The following is a 15589-nucleotide window of genomic DNA, read 5'->3' on the forward strand; positions in this document are numbered from 1 at the left end:
CTGGTTTGAGGCAGAACTATACTATATTCCACCACACTATACTTCTTTCTTTGCTCTCCTGGACAAATAACATCAGTGTTTCAAAGACATACTTTTGAAAGCAAGGGACAAAGAAGAGAACCATAAATCTGAAAACCTGTGGGTGTGTATGGGGCAGGGTGAGTCAGGATATATTTAACCCATAGGAAGAAAAAGAGAACACGTAACTGAGAAGTATAAAGAATTCTCAAACACTTACCATGACACAACTGCCCAAACTGAGGTGCTGAAGCTCTGAACAGAAGTTCAAAATGCTGAGCAGTGCTGTTTGCTGCCATTAGGGACCACATCAGAGGCAAATATGGAAAGTGAATGAAAGTGAAACAAAGAGAAGAGGTCAATTAGACATTAAAGGCTGTCACTGCTTTTCCTGAAATACAGCTCAAAAGCTAGGTTACAGAGTCCACAAATGCCATTTAATGAGTCCCCAGAGGCTCCACCATTGATTGGCTTGGAGTCAAGGTAATCATTACTGGTCTCCATTTAAGTCGTCACTTTGTATATGGTTTTGGATGCCCTAAAGATACCTATATTCCCTATGACCTCTCAGTTCATTTCCCAAAGGTAAGCAATTTGAAAGTCTGGCTAAGATTGAACACCAAGACAAGCTAAACCACTCCTCCCTCCACAAACAGAAACAAAAAGACAAAAAACCCACAGTAGGCTGGTGACACTCCTGAAGAACAGCTGCAGCTCTGACATTCACTGATCAGCTGCAGCCTGATGGAACTGCCAATAGAGTCACCCCAAATCAGATTGAGCTGGTGACTTTAATGTCAAAGGATTCTCTTTGCTGACAAGGATACCAACAACCATTGAGCACCTGTCAGTAGCAACATGCTGACTGAAATATATATAACATGCACTTTCTAGTCATGTTCCTGCCATTTAAGCCCATCTATCCTGTGCAATGAAAACGGTCTCACCACTAAAGAAATCCAAAGACTGCTACATAATCATGGCACCGTGAAATGTTTTTAAAAACATGTCTGCCTTGAAAAACTGTGAAAAGCAAAAAATGCAAAATATTCAAATTTCTAATTTTTCTTTTATCAATTAAGGAGAAAACTATTCAAACTTACATGGCAAAATATCTTATACAATTTTAATATATTTAAAAATTAAGATATTATACAACTTCTGTAAAAATCTATTCCAAGTGTTCAGAAACTAAAAAGTATCAGTTGAGGGAGAGGTGAAGAATGTGTCAATGAAAATGTAAAACATTTGGTCAAATCCCAGATAAGATTCTCATTGAGAAAATAAAGTAGCCGGGTCGCCGCTCCGCCGGGACGCGTTGGTCCGGGGCGCGGGGTTCTTGGCTGCGGCGCTCACACTCATGAGGAGCCGGAAGCTCACAGGCGCAGTGCGGTCTTCGGCGCGCTTGAAAGCACGAAGTTGTTCCGCAGCCGGGTTGGCCTCTGCCCAGGAAGCCGCTGGTTCCACGTCTGCCAAGACAGCATGTCTGACTTCCTCATCCCACAAAGCCACAGACAGGCGAACGTCCAAGAAGTTCAAATGTGACAAAGGTCATCTTGTGAAGTCAGAATTACAGAAGCTTGTCCCTAAGAATGACAGCGCTTCTTTGCCAAAAGTGACACCTGAGGCCCCTTGTAAAAATGAGTTTGCTGAAAGCGGTGCCTTGCTTCCAGGCAGCGAGGCTGGCGTTTCCGTGCAGCGGGGGGCTGCAAGTCTTCCCCTCGGTGGCTGCAGAGTTGTGAGTGACTCTCGCTTAGCAAAGGCTAAAGACGGCCTGTCCGTGCCGAAGCACAGTGCTGGGTCAGGAGCAGAAGAATCCAATAGCAGCTCCACTGTGCAGAAGCAGAATGAGCCGGGGCTAGAGACAGAGGACGTGCAGAAGCCGCCACTTCAGATGGACAACAGTATCTTTCTGGATGACGACAGCAATCAGCCAATGCCCGTGAGCCGGTTCTTTGGAAACGTTGAGCTCATGCAGCCCAGTAGGGAGGAAGCTCTCATCTAGAGGTGAATGCTGGGACTCAGGCGTTTTCACGCGTCTGAAAGGGAAGAGCGCTTTGCGAGCCCCAGAGCTGCTGGATGGGGCACGCTGCAGATGCGGGTGCAGATGTGTGTTGCTCATGACTGAAGCCATGTTTTCTTCTCTAAGGACCTCCCACCTGCGTCTTCATCGTGTCCTTCAATGAGCAGACGAGAGTTCAGAAAAATGCATTTCAGAGCCAAAGATGATGATGATGATGATGATGATGCAGAAATGTAGAGACCATACAAAATGATGTCCTTGCCCTATTTCATACCATTAACAATTTGACAGTTTAGCACATTACAAGATTTATATAAAATGTATCTCCAAGAGAATGTCTTAATCAGACTTCAGAACTGACCCATCAAAGTCAATAGCGCAAAGCACTGAATACCTGTGGAGGATACACTCATGGGAACTCAAACTCAGACAGTCTTTGAGGTTGCAAAGCTGCTGTACTGTACCAATGTCCTTTCTTTTTTTTTTTTTTTTTTTTTTTTTTTTTTTTCTTGAAGACAGAGTTTCTTTTTTGTCGCCCAGGCTGGAATGCAATGGCGCCATCTCGGCTCACCGCAACCTCCACCTCCCGGGTTCAAGTGATTCTCTTGCCTCAGCCTCCTGAGTAGCTGAGATTACAGGCGTGCGCCACCATGCCCAGCTAGTTTTTGTATTAGTAGACACAGGGGTTTCACCATGTTGGCCAGGCTGGTCTCAAACTGCTGACCTCAGGTGATCCGCCTGCCTCAGCCTGCCAAAGTGCTGGGATGACAGGTGTGAGCCACCATGCCCGGCCAGTGTCCTTGTACACGTACATACATGGTGATGGCTTGAGTCAGCTGCAGGGCAGTGGGCTCAGTGAGAGGGATTTTTGTAAAGACAGCTCTTCACTTCAGCTCAGTAGCTTTGGTCATAGGCAAGTTTGTTTTCCATTATCATAATTTGATCATACTTGTGATGAATTCAATGCTAGTTCTTAAAGAACTCTTATTTCTGTATGCAGAGCTAACGTTTACTTTGGAAATTTTGCAAAATACACGTAAGAAAGAAATAAAATATATTTTGAAAATAAAAAAAAAAAAGAGAAAATAAAGTAATAAAATATTTCTCATAATGTAAGGTTACTTAAAGCAAAAATAATAATAGTTACAATAGGTCACAGAGCGCTATTATACTTGTCTAATTATTTCATCATTGAGCATTTCTTTGAATTTAAACAAAAAAAGTTTATATTGATTTTATACTTAAGTTTCAACATAACAACATTTGTAAAACAATCCCATGTAGCTCTCAGAATGGTAACATTAGAAAGAGTATATAAAGATAATTTAATTTTCAGGTTCTCCACAATACTTAGCCATGTGAACTTATTAACAGATAGGAACATAACATTAGGTTTTTTTTTTTTTTAAATTACAGGACCACATCCATATTAAAAGGTTGTTTTATAAGATTTTCCCTTAAGTAAGATCCAGAGAATATTAGATTTTTTAGAAAGAATCTCATAAATTTTTGTTGGTAAGAAATTTTAAATTAAAAAAAAAATACATGGCCGGGCGCGGTGGCTCAAGCCTGTAATCCCAGCACTTTGGGAGGCCGAGACGGGCGGATCACAAGGTCAGGATATCGAGACCATCCTGGCTAACACGGTGAAACCCCGTCTCTACTAAAAAAATACAAAAAACTAGCCGGGCGCGGTGGCGGGCGCCTGTAGTCCCAACTACTCGGGAGGCTGAGGCGGGAGAATGGCGTGAACCCGGGAGGCGGAGCTTGCAGTGAGCTGAGATCCGGCCACTGCACTCCAGCCTGGGCGGCAGAGCGAGACTCCGTCTCAAAAAAAAAAAAAAAAAAAAATACATACATACACACATACAAATAATTCACAGAACTTGTTTGGTAATTTATTTTTAAATTACTTACTATGAAGAATCTCAAATACACAAACAAGTATAGGTTCCAATATAACACCCATGTAGCCACCACTAAGTTTTATCGACTCTTAACATTTCGACATTCTTTGCTTATCCGGCTACATTCTTGCTTGGCTCCATCCATTCACATACTTTCTCAGAGGTAACCTTTATCATGACTTGGTGTTTAAAACATGCTTGAAAGTATATAATTTTACAATACATTATGTATCCATAAGTAGCACATAATACAGTTCTATATAGTTTCTATATAAATGCTATTACAATGTCAATATACTTCTGCATCTTCTTCATCAGTGTGAGGGACCTGTCCATGTAAATACATATAGCTCTAATTCACTAATTTTTAGTGAAACTTGTTTGGTAATTTATTTTTAAATTACTTACTATGAAGAATCTCAAATATACAAACAAGTATAGGGTCCAAAAGAACGCCCATAATAACCATGTAGCCACCACTCAGTTTATCAACTCTTAATATTTTGTCTTCTTTGCTTATCTCACTACATTTTTGTATCCCTCCATCCATTCATGTACTTCCTCAGAGGTAACTTTTATTAAGGCTTGGTGTTTAAAACATGCCTGAAAATACATAATTTTAGTATACGTTATGTATCCATAAGTAGCATATAATATTAACATTCGAAATTATTGTATAATATTCCATTATGCAAATATATTACAGCATACACTCTCATTTGATTGATATTTAGTTGCTTACAATTTTCACCATTACAGTGTTAGAATAAACATTCCTTTACATGCTTCCTTGTGCATTTATAGAACAGTATTTCTCTAGAGCACATACCAGAAGGAGAATTTCCAGGTGTTTACGTATTTTTTGACTTTATTTGGCTTTGCAAAATAGCTCTTCTGAGTGCTTAAATCAACCTATTCTCCCATCAGTAGTGTAAGAGTGTTACATTCCCACATCTTTATCAACATACATAGACTTTTCATCCTTTTACATGTCTGCCTGTCTGATGAGTACGGAATGGTATAATTTGCATTAGTCTGATTACCAGTGAGACTGAAGATCTTTTCATATGTTCATTGGCCATTCATATTTCCTGCTATGTAAATTGCTTCATCACATCCTTTGCTGATTTTTCTTTCCACTGGGTTGTTTCTTCCTTCTTGACTTTTGGAATTCTTTATTCATGCTGGATACCAATCTTTCTCAGTTATATCAGCTATAAATACCTTCTCTGAGGCATGTCTTTTCACTGTTTACTGGATTTTCTGAGACATGAACATTTTAAATTTTAATATGACTATATTAAATGTGGCATTAATCCTTTTCCCCCTTATGTTTGTATTCTGTTGTTTTTTTCCAAAAAGTTCTTCTTTAGCTAAGGAAGAATCTAAGATTCTTCTTTTTTAAAATCAGAGTTTTAGAGTCTTTCTTTTTTGCACTTAGGTTTTTAACCCAACTACAATTGATTTTTATGTGGTAGGATATCAAATTTCATTTTCCCCACATTGTTCCAGTTTGATTTACTGAAGACTCCATTGTATCCACTGATTTGTAATGCTTTCTATCATATATAAGGTTTCCATATATGCATGAGTCTACTTCTGGGTCACTTTGTTTCACTGGTCTATTTTCCATTCCCTGTACCAACATTTCTGTCTTAATTATTATAGTTCATAAGTCTTTAAATCTAGTATGGCAAATAGCCTTTCCTCATTCTTCAAACATCTCTTAGCTGCTGTTGGCCCTTTGCTCTTTCATGTGAACTTTAGAATCACCTTAAAGGTTTCAGTTTTTACCTTTTAGAAATCATACAAAAAGATTAATTTTTCTTAATCTCCTCTCCATGGTCATTAGTTAATTTACTAGCATTTTATCAATTTCTGTGTCATAATTTTTTTTATATCTGATACTTCCTTACAGAAGTTTTCTTTTTGTTGAGAAATATTTTTAGTCATTCTGAGTGTCTATGGGTCATAAAATCTTAACAACAAACATTTATTGAGTACTTATTAACATGTCAGGCAGCATTGCTGTAAATTCTTTACATACATAAATCCTCACAACAATCCTATTAACTCATCCGTTCATTTAATAAACTGTTATTGCATGCCTACTATGTGTTAGGCACTTGGGATGTAACAGTGAACAGAAAAGTTAACAGCCTGTAAGGTAAATATTGTTATTTACCTATCCTATCATTATAAATGGGGAATCAGAGTGACAGAAAGTTAAATAACTTAGTTTAATATTTACCCCCAATCTTTTTTTAAAAATAAATTTTATTGTGCATATTTGAGATTTGTCTTCAATCTTGAATGAAAGTTTAGCTAGACTTAGAATTTTAAGATGACAGTTACCTTCTTTCAACACTTTGAAAACATTACTCCATTGCTTATCAGTCTCTTACTTGATAAGAAGTCTATTGTCAATCGAATTGTTTTCCTCTGCAGGTGATACATCTTTTCTCTCTGATAGCTCTTGTCCCTTTATTTTTGATCTCCTGCAATTTTATCACAATCTGTCTAAAAATTTATTTTCATTTATTTTGTTTAAAACCCCAAGTGCCCATTTTGATTTGAAGACTCATCTCTCTTCATGAAAGATGATGATTCTAAACATTTCTCTCTTCAAATGTTACTTCTCTACCATTCCTTCCATTTTTTTCTTCAGTAACTTCTATTCTATGAACACTGGAGTCTCCTAGTACCAGCGGTTAGAGTGGTTTGAAAAATATGTCCACATGTTATTCTATACGCTTTCCTTCCAGAGGTAGAGCTTAATTCTTCTCCCTTTGAGAGAGTGGGCTTAACTTAGCAACTCACTTTTAACAAACATTATATTGTAGAGGTGATACAGGTCACTTTGAATATTACATTTATGATAGTTAATTTTATGTATCAGCCTTACTAGGCCATGGGGTGCCCAGATATTTAGTTAAACATAATTCGGGGTATTTGTTTGTTTTTGAGACGGAGTCTCACTCTCTCCCCAGGCTGGAGTGCAGTGGCATAATCTCAGCTCACTGCAACCTCCGACTCCCTGATTCAAGCGACTCTCCTGCCTCAGAATCCCGAGTGGCTGGGATTACAGGTACGTTTCACCACACCTAGCTAATTTTTGTATTATTAGTAGAGACGGGGTTTCACCATGTTGGCCAGGATGGTCTCAATCTGCTGACCTCATGATCCACCCGCCTCGGCCTCTCAAACTGCTGAAATTACAGGTGTGAGCCACTGCCCCCTGCCAATTCTGGGTGTTTCTGTGAGGTTGTTTTTGGATGAGATTAACATTTAAATCAGTAGACTGAATAAAGCACATTGCCCTACCTACTGTGGGTGGGCCTCATCCAATCAGTTGAAGACCTGAATAGAACAAACAGGGTGACCCTCCCTCAAATAAGAGAGAACTCTTCCAAATTCAGGAAAAAAACAATGTCTGATGGTCTTCAAACTGGGACACTGATTTCTTCCTGAATTTGGATGTAAACTGAAACATCAGCTCTTCCTGGGTCTTAAGCCTGCTACCTGTCAGACTAGAACTACACTAGTTCTCCTGGGTCTCCAGCTTGCCAATTCGTCCTGCAGATTTTGAGACTCGCCAGCTTCATCATCATGTCAGCCAATTCCTTATAATAAATATCTTTACCTCCTATTGGTTCTGATTCAGAACCCTCCTAATACAGTTATAAAAAGGCTGTGGCTCCTGTCTTGGCTTCCTCCCTCCCAACTTGTTCCCTTGGGGGAAGCCAGCTGCCATGTCATGAGGACACTCAAGCAGCCTGTGGAGAGGCCTGTGTGGAGAGAACAGGGGCTTTTGGCCACAAGCTGAAGGGAAACTGTAACAACATCACCCTGAGTTTGGAAGCTGAGCCACCAGCCATAGTCAAGCCTTGATATGACTAGAGCACCAGATAACAACCTGGCTGCAACCTCCTTAGAGACCCTGAGCCAAAACTACCCAGCTAAACCTGACCCACAGAAAACATGTGAGATAATACATGCAGGTTGTTTTAAGCCACTAATTTTGAAGCAATTGATATATGACAATGGATAAATAACAGAGTCACTAGTATATAGTAGGCACAATATATATTTATTAAATGAGTAGGACTGCCTTGCCTTAGGAGTAAATATGTGTGTGTGTGACAGAGAGAGAGATTGAGATTGTGTGGGTGTGTATAAACCTTACAGCAGTTCCTGACATACCTTTTACAAATTTGAGTACATTCTTCAGACTTCTCTTCTAATTTAGCAATCCTGTGTCCAATTTAGAATTTATCCCATCTATTTATTATTTCCTAATGACTATTTGATAGATTTCTAATCAGTTGTTTTCACAACTATGTGTTCTTGTTTTAGTCTATTTATGTTTCAAATTTTCTAGTTCTTTTTCACAAGGTGCTTTCACTTATTTCTTTGAACTGCCATCTCTCAACCCCATCTTTTTTTATTCCTCCTTGTTTAAGGGTCTTGCACATTGCCCCCTTCTAGAACCAGGACTTCTGCTGAAGGTACAGAGGTCCTGCTCTGCAGTGGCACTGTGGATACTGCAGGACCAGTAGAAGGCTTAGCTCAGTTCTGACCAGAAGGCATGGCCAATGGCAGGTCACTATATACTTTTTGGTGTATCTGCCCAGAACAAAACCTCTTCTTTCTCTAAGACTTCCATCCAAACTCCTGGGGTGGCTTGGAACACTGTCACCTAGCTGATTATCCCCAGACTGGGACAATAAGATTCTCATGATATAGTTTGAGATAAATTCCCTATAGAATCAGTTCTTTCAATTAAAAGTAAGAGTAAGGCCAGGTGTGGTGGCTCATGCTTATAATCTTAACACTCTGGGAGACCAAGGAGGGAGGATAGCTTGAGCCCAGGATTTCAAAACCAGCCTGGGCAACATGGTGCAACCTCATCTCTACAAAAAGATATAAATAAATAAAAATAAAAACATTAGCCGGGCATAGTGGCACATGCCTGTGGTCCCAGCTACTTGGGAGGCTGAGGTGGGAAGATTGCTTGAGACCTGGAGGTCAAGGCTGCAATGAGCTGCAATCATGCCACTGTACTCCAGCCTGAGCGAATGAGCAAGAACTTGTCTGCAAAACAAACAAACAAAAAAAGTAGGGTAATAGTAAGAAAAAATATTTATTGTCAAGAATACTATATAACCTGTCTGGACTGTTCCTCAGAGAAATCACAACTTTTGCTTATTGCGTATCTTAAAGATTGTAACTTTAAGGCACAGACCTAACAGCATATCGTCCTAACTCATTTTTGAACTAAAGTCTAATTATATGTGTCTAGAAAACATTTGTGATGCATTATTTTCTCCGGGAGAATTTCAAGTAGATGCATTATTTTCTCTGGGAGAATTTCAAGTCATAGAAGAGGAATTAACAACAAATATTTTATAGTAACTTATATCAGTCTGTACATTAAACTGTGAATTAAAAATCATTTAATATTAGAACTATCATTTTTAAAATCCTCAGCTTGAAAAGGAACATAGAACAAGAGATTTATGTTGAATGATATAACTGATCTTTCTGAATGAGAGATATGAGATCAAATGCTGAGACCAAGATATTGCGAGATGGAGGTGATGGTAATGGAAAGAACAACAATGACCTTGGAAGAGATACTGTGAGAAATTAACAAGAAGTCAAATAGAGATAAATCAAAGGGCTGACAGGTAGCACTGAGGTGAGTAAGCACAAATTAACACAGTTTCATGGCTTTCTCCAGCAAAGCTCATCAGTGAAAGCCAGAGACTGTGGGAGTACCCAGGTTTAGAGAACATACCTATAGAACCAGCTGACAATGTCTTTAAATCCAGTTAACCCGTTTCCTCCTAAAATATCTTTAGAATATTCTTTCTCCATGTTGTTAGCATTCAGAATTAAAATGTTGTTACTGATGTCAAAGCAAAGATAATAAACTACGGGGAAATTAACTCTTCATTTCCAGATATAAAAGGGCCTGATTTTGTAGAGAGCACCAGCTCAATAGTTTAGAGCAGAAGTTGGCAAACTACTGTCCACAGGCCAAATCCAGTCTATTGCCTGTTTTTGTAAATAAAGTTTTATTGGAACACAGGCATACCCACTCATTAATGTATTGTCGGTGACTGTTTTCACACTACAACAGCAGGATAGAGTAGCTGTGACAGAACCATGAGGCCTGTGAGGCCTAAAGTATTTACTACCCAGCCCTTCACAGAAAAAGTTTGCCTATCTCTACTTAGGAGAACAAAACAATTCTACTATAATGAGTATATGCAGCACTGCTACATATCTAGAACACACAAATGGATGGATCAAAGCTGTATTATTAGGTGTACTGTGAAAATGGCACCATATTTTATTTATTCAGAAATGAAAAGTGAAAAATTATATGAACCTCTGATTCAAGACATAAAGTATCTTTTAGGTCCCCAAGTCTATGTATTCTGCTGGTTAGGTCTTGAAAACTCATTCAATGGAAGTACAAGAGTAGTTCTATAAAACTAAAATATAATTAAAATAGCAGCTTTAATAATGCAAGGTTCATTTCAAATGAGTTTGTAATTTTCAAACAAAGGGCAACCTTACTTAAACAACTATGGCAAGGAATTCACTAAGGAGTGACTGGGTCCATGATTATTTCTTCTACAGAATTACTAAAACATACTCTAGGTGTACACTGTCATTTAGCAGTAGAATACATGTTCATAAAGAAAGATTTATTTTACATTCCACCTAAAATCTACCTATTAAACCTGTTCAGCAGCTTCAAAACCCAAAGGATAACTTTAAGTAATAAATTCAACAACTCCCCACACATCCAGGTAAAGAAGCATACACTTCTCAACCTGAGACCAAACTGGAAGAGTAAACACATAATTAAATATTCAAGTGGGTTACATGACACTCAGCCATTTTGGATAGCGAAATGCCAAAGGTAAAGAAGTAAACAGCAAAATATTGTAACAAGTTATAACTGGAGAGAAAAGCAAGAGACAAGTTCAATGTGAACAGTTTTTATTAATGCAACTAGGCAAAAACAACGGTAAAGCATGCTTACAGCATCAGGGTTCCAGACCATCCTCTACAACTCACAAAAGGACTGTAAAGGAATTAGTCCATAAACATCATACTCTGATGATTATAACAGGAGAAAGACTGTTTCCCCCTACTTTCACAACTGCCTTCTTGTTTGTTTAGCAATTTTATTCCCCTTAGCATCCTTTAGTGAAGCCTCCAAATACTTAAGACTACTACAATGATTACAATGACTATTGCTAAGAAAATGATTTCACTTTGGAAGGCTGAGGTGGGAAGATAGATCACTTGAGCTCAGGAGTTTGAGACCTGGGAACATGGCAAAACCCCATCTCTACAAAAAATACAAAAATTAGCCTGGCACAGTGGTGCAAGCCTATAGTCCTAGATACTTGGGAGGTTGAGCTGGAAGGATCACTTGAACCTGGCAGGCAGAGGTTGCAGTGAGCTGAGATCACACCACTGCACTCTAGCCTGGGCAACAGAGTGACACCCTGTCTCAAGGAAAAAAAAAAAACAAGAATGATTTCAATTTCAAAAACAATTTAGTTAGTGAAATGATGGATAACAGATGTGGAAGTTTGGTGTATGCAGATATGAAGTGCCATTCAGTTATACAGAATTATTATTAATGCCTTTACTTGTTACAAAGAAATTTATTAATAGATAAAAGGCATGAATTCACATTTTCATTGACAGCTTTTTAAGAAATGCTATCCATAAACTTCATAACTTCCCACCCTCCAGACTTCTAAAGTGCTAAGCAAAAATACTTAATAAAAATAACTGTTTATTATACTCATATATAACTTTTAGATAGTCCAGATTTATAGCTTAGAATTATATTTATGCATACCTGTACATTTTATAATGTACTGAGAACCTTGTATAATTAATGTATGCAGTAATATGCTTGCTATTTTACATTAATGTAGGTTTTTAGCTGTTACAACTAGTTTATGACCTTTTTTATTCAATGTTAAGAATTGTTGGTTATCTTTAATAAAGAATGTAACCCTTAATTATAACACTCAATATAGGACAGTAGGATTCCAAATTAGTATTCTCCATTCTAAAATATGATTCCTAGAAAGCATATTAATAAGGGCCAGGTAACAAGTGTACATATTACAGACAAAGACTAGCTAAAATATAGACTAGTTATATAACATCATCAGAAACAAATGTACTTTCATTGATTATAATACATTTCAAACACATCAGAGCACTATCTCTGAGTAAGAAGGTGAAATTTTATAAAAGTATATTCACTAAATGAAAATGCATAAATTTGCATAACAAATATCTCCAAAGAAATCCTAAGAACACAACCACTCAATTACTGGAGTGTAAAATATATATATAAGTGTAAATCTTTCTCTAATTAAAAATTGTTTTGCTCCTCTTACAATTTCAATAAACTTGGTGAAGAAGAATATAGAATAAAAGTTGAAGGTCAGGTGCAGTGGCTCACGCCTATAATCCCAGCATTTTGGGAGGCTGAGATGGGCAGATTACTTGAAGTCAGGAGTTTGAGACCAGCCTGGCAAATACGGTGAAACCCCATCTCTACTAAAAATATAAAAATCAGCTGGGCATGGTGGCACACGCCTGTAGTCCCAGCTACTCGGGAGGCTGGGGCAGGAGAATCGCTTGAACCAGGGACGCGGAGGTTGCAGTGAGCCAAGATCGCTCCACTGCACTTCAGCCTGGGCGTCGCGAGACTCTGTCTCAAAAACAACAACAACAAAAAAAAAACAACAAAAAAAGTTGAAGTATTTTGAGAACTATTTAAAGTACTTGAAACTAAACATATGTAGAAATAATCACCATTTTATAATATTTAAATTCAATTACTTTATCCAGATTTACTATGAACCATCTACTAGAAGTTATTCTTTTATACAGTTCAAATACACAATATGGTATAGATTATACACTGATACATAATCACAACCTGAAAATAATATTGTCTTTCACAACTTTAAGATCAACATTGTGATGGGGAGTTAGAATTCTGACAGAACTCTAAAAAGAAAAGGCTAAATATCATAAATCATAAAAATTAATAAAGCTCCTTACACTACCTTTGAGGAAAAAGAAGAAAGTTCTCTAAACCTAACTGTAGATGTTTAATAGCTACCCTAGACTACAGACTCAGAATTTTAGCTCTAACATACAAGTTTCAGTTTCAGGTTCAGATAATTTGTCAAATTCTTAAAATTCTTGCGTGTGATGAAACAAAATCTAAGACTAAATGTTCACACACCTTTGCCTTGCCCTGCAGTCTCATTTTGAAGCCTATATTTATCACTGTATTGGATCTTTCCTATAATAATATAGTCGAATACATCTTTCCTCATAGATACTCAACTGATCAACTGATCAATCAACTGATCAATGTGTATAACAACCTATAATGGATGCAGAGATTTGCAGTCAAAAAGACATGGGACTGGGTGTGGTGGGTCATGCATGTAATCCCAGCACTTGGAAGGCTGAGGCAGGAGGATCACTTGAGCCCAGGAGGTTGAGACCAACCTGAGTAACATAGTGAGACCCTATCTCTACAAAAAAAATAAAATAAAATAAAGACATGACAGTTTACAAATTTCAGTCCTGTAACTTTAATTTAGCTTTCTTCAGGACATGCCAACAGAGAGGATGGGCTAATCAGCCATCTCTCTCTCTTTTTTTTTTTTTTTTTTTTTTGAGACGGAGTCTTGCTCTGTCGCCCAGGCTGGAGTGCAGTGGCCGCATCTCAGCTCACTGCAAGCTCCGCCTCCCGGGTTCACGCCATTCTCCTGCCTCAGCCTCCCGAGTAGCTGGGACTACAGGCGCCCGCCACCTCACCCGGCTAGTTTTTTGTATTTTTAGTAGAGACGGGGTTTCACCGTGTTAGCCAGGATGGTCTCGATCTCCTGACCTCATGATCCACCCGTCTCGGTCTCCCAAAGTGCTGGGATTACAGGCTTGAGCCACTGCGCCCAGCCTAATCAGCCATCTCTAATGAATGGTGTTCTTTCCAGGTAGATTTCTTATACCTGGCTTATTGGTCACTGTCATGGTTGTGTTTGATAAGGAGTCTGCCCTCATTAAAAGATGATCTCCTCCACCACTGCACTCACAAGTTAGGCTTCTTGACTCTAACTCAACTACAACCCATTCATTCAGGGCACACATACCCCACCAAGTCTCCTATTCCCATTGAAAGTTCTACAAGGCCAATCAGGATACAGAAATATAGCCTACAGACACATACCAAGGACTCTAAGAAAGTTTGTTAGTTTTATCTGTGATAAATTAAACTTATTATCAGCTATTAAAACTATTGATTCTTGATTGTGTTTAAGAACAAAATAACTACTAATATCTTTCTGTTTTATATATTATCTAGCTATATTAACATTTCTGTTTTAAATAGACTGCATTTTAGATGACAACTAACAACAGCGTGCATTAGTTAATTTAGGTGACCAAAGCCGGTTCTTTCTATTTTAATTTCTCACCCTGGTCTTATTTATCAGCACTGGCTCTGTAAGTGAGAAGCCACCCTCTTCATTTGTCAATAAGTTTGGTCTTATAGTCTGACTTGGTTAGTTGCCATGGCTCTTTTAAAAGAAAGGCCATCCCTGCTCTACTTATCAAAATACAATAATGTATTGTTTAAATCAAATAAGAATGCGGTAAGGAGACCACCACATACACAGGTCAGAAAACAAATTCATAGCACTAAATTAAATCGCACTCTTTCAAAAGATAGTTAATATATCTTTTGTAGAAAGCCCAGCCGCTTTCATCAACAGTCAGGGTGGTGTGCAATTTTACTCATATATGTGATCTGCCAAATAAACTGGCACAGAAAGAAAAAAATAGGAGAGTGTTAATATCTTACAGAAGTAAAGATCAACTTCTTTTGTTGTCTTCTAGTTCATGAAGATAAAAGCAGAGGGGTCCTTGAAACTGTCGACACAGCCAAGCAGGCCAAGTAAACAGATGCCGAACCATACTTACGGATTACTGTCATATACTAGTCCCCCACAATACCTATCATCAGTTTTTTCACTTCTTCAGATTCTTTCAATTTATGCTCTATCATTCTTGAAGCGAGGCAATCAAAACTGGATGCAGGTGTTCCATTTATAACTCCAACTTTTAAAAAACACTCCTGGTTTTCTAGTCTGCTGCTAAGCAACAGAATAACATTCTTACTGAGCTACCTATCATGCCCCACTCTCACCCCTGACTCCAGATTTTTTTTTCCCCAAACAGAGGAAAGGTAAACAGGTTCAAACTTCTAGCACTAGTCCAGATTGTTTTAGTACGTGTGTGGGACTTATCTTAAAGACATTCTCATGCACTATGTTAAAAAGTTTTTCTTATGCTATCCTATACAAGGTGTGTATTTCCTTTCTAGGGCTGCTATAACAAAGTATCATAGACTAGGTAGTTTAACCATCAGAAATTTACTTGCTTACAATTCTGGAGGCTAGAAATCTGAGAACTAGGTGTCAACAGAGTTGGTTACCTCTAAGACTTCTCTTACTGGCTTATAGCGGTTCATCTTCTTCCATTGTCTTCACACGGTCTTTCTTGTGCGTGT

The 15589-nt window shown here is 38.2% G+C and overlaps 2 protein-coding genes across 5 annotated transcripts in view; one reads left to right on the plus strand and one right to left on the minus strand.

The window, feature by feature from the left end:
• Positions 1–15589, minus strand: part of FBXL4 (F-box and leucine rich repeat protein 4) — an 82927-nt gene that overhangs the window by 11663 nt on the left and 55675 nt on the right. For all 4 annotated transcript variants that reach the window (XM_050786587.1, XM_050786589.1, XM_050786588.1 and 1 more), the window contains one exon: positions 239–310. In XM_050786587.1, the coding sequence (XP_050642544.1) occupies positions 239–310 (72 nt within the window). The remainder of the gene's footprint in view (positions 1–238; positions 311–15589) is intronic.
• LOC126952184 (UPF0688 protein C1orf174) lies at positions 1324–3107 on the plus strand. The gene is made up of 2 exons (XM_050786598.1): positions 1324–1994; positions 2166–3107. The coding sequence occupies exons 1-2, from the start codon at positions 1379–1381 to the stop codon at positions 2276–2278; spliced, it is 729 nt and encodes a 242-aa protein (XP_050642555.1). The 5' UTR covers positions 1324–1378; the 3' UTR covers positions 2279–3107.

This window comes from Macaca thibetana, chromosome 4 (assembly GCF_024542745.1).
Source record: "Macaca thibetana thibetana isolate TM-01 chromosome 4, ASM2454274v1, whole genome shotgun sequence".
Classification (NCBI taxonomy): Eukaryota; Metazoa; Chordata; class Mammalia; order Primates; family Cercopithecidae; genus Macaca; species Macaca thibetana.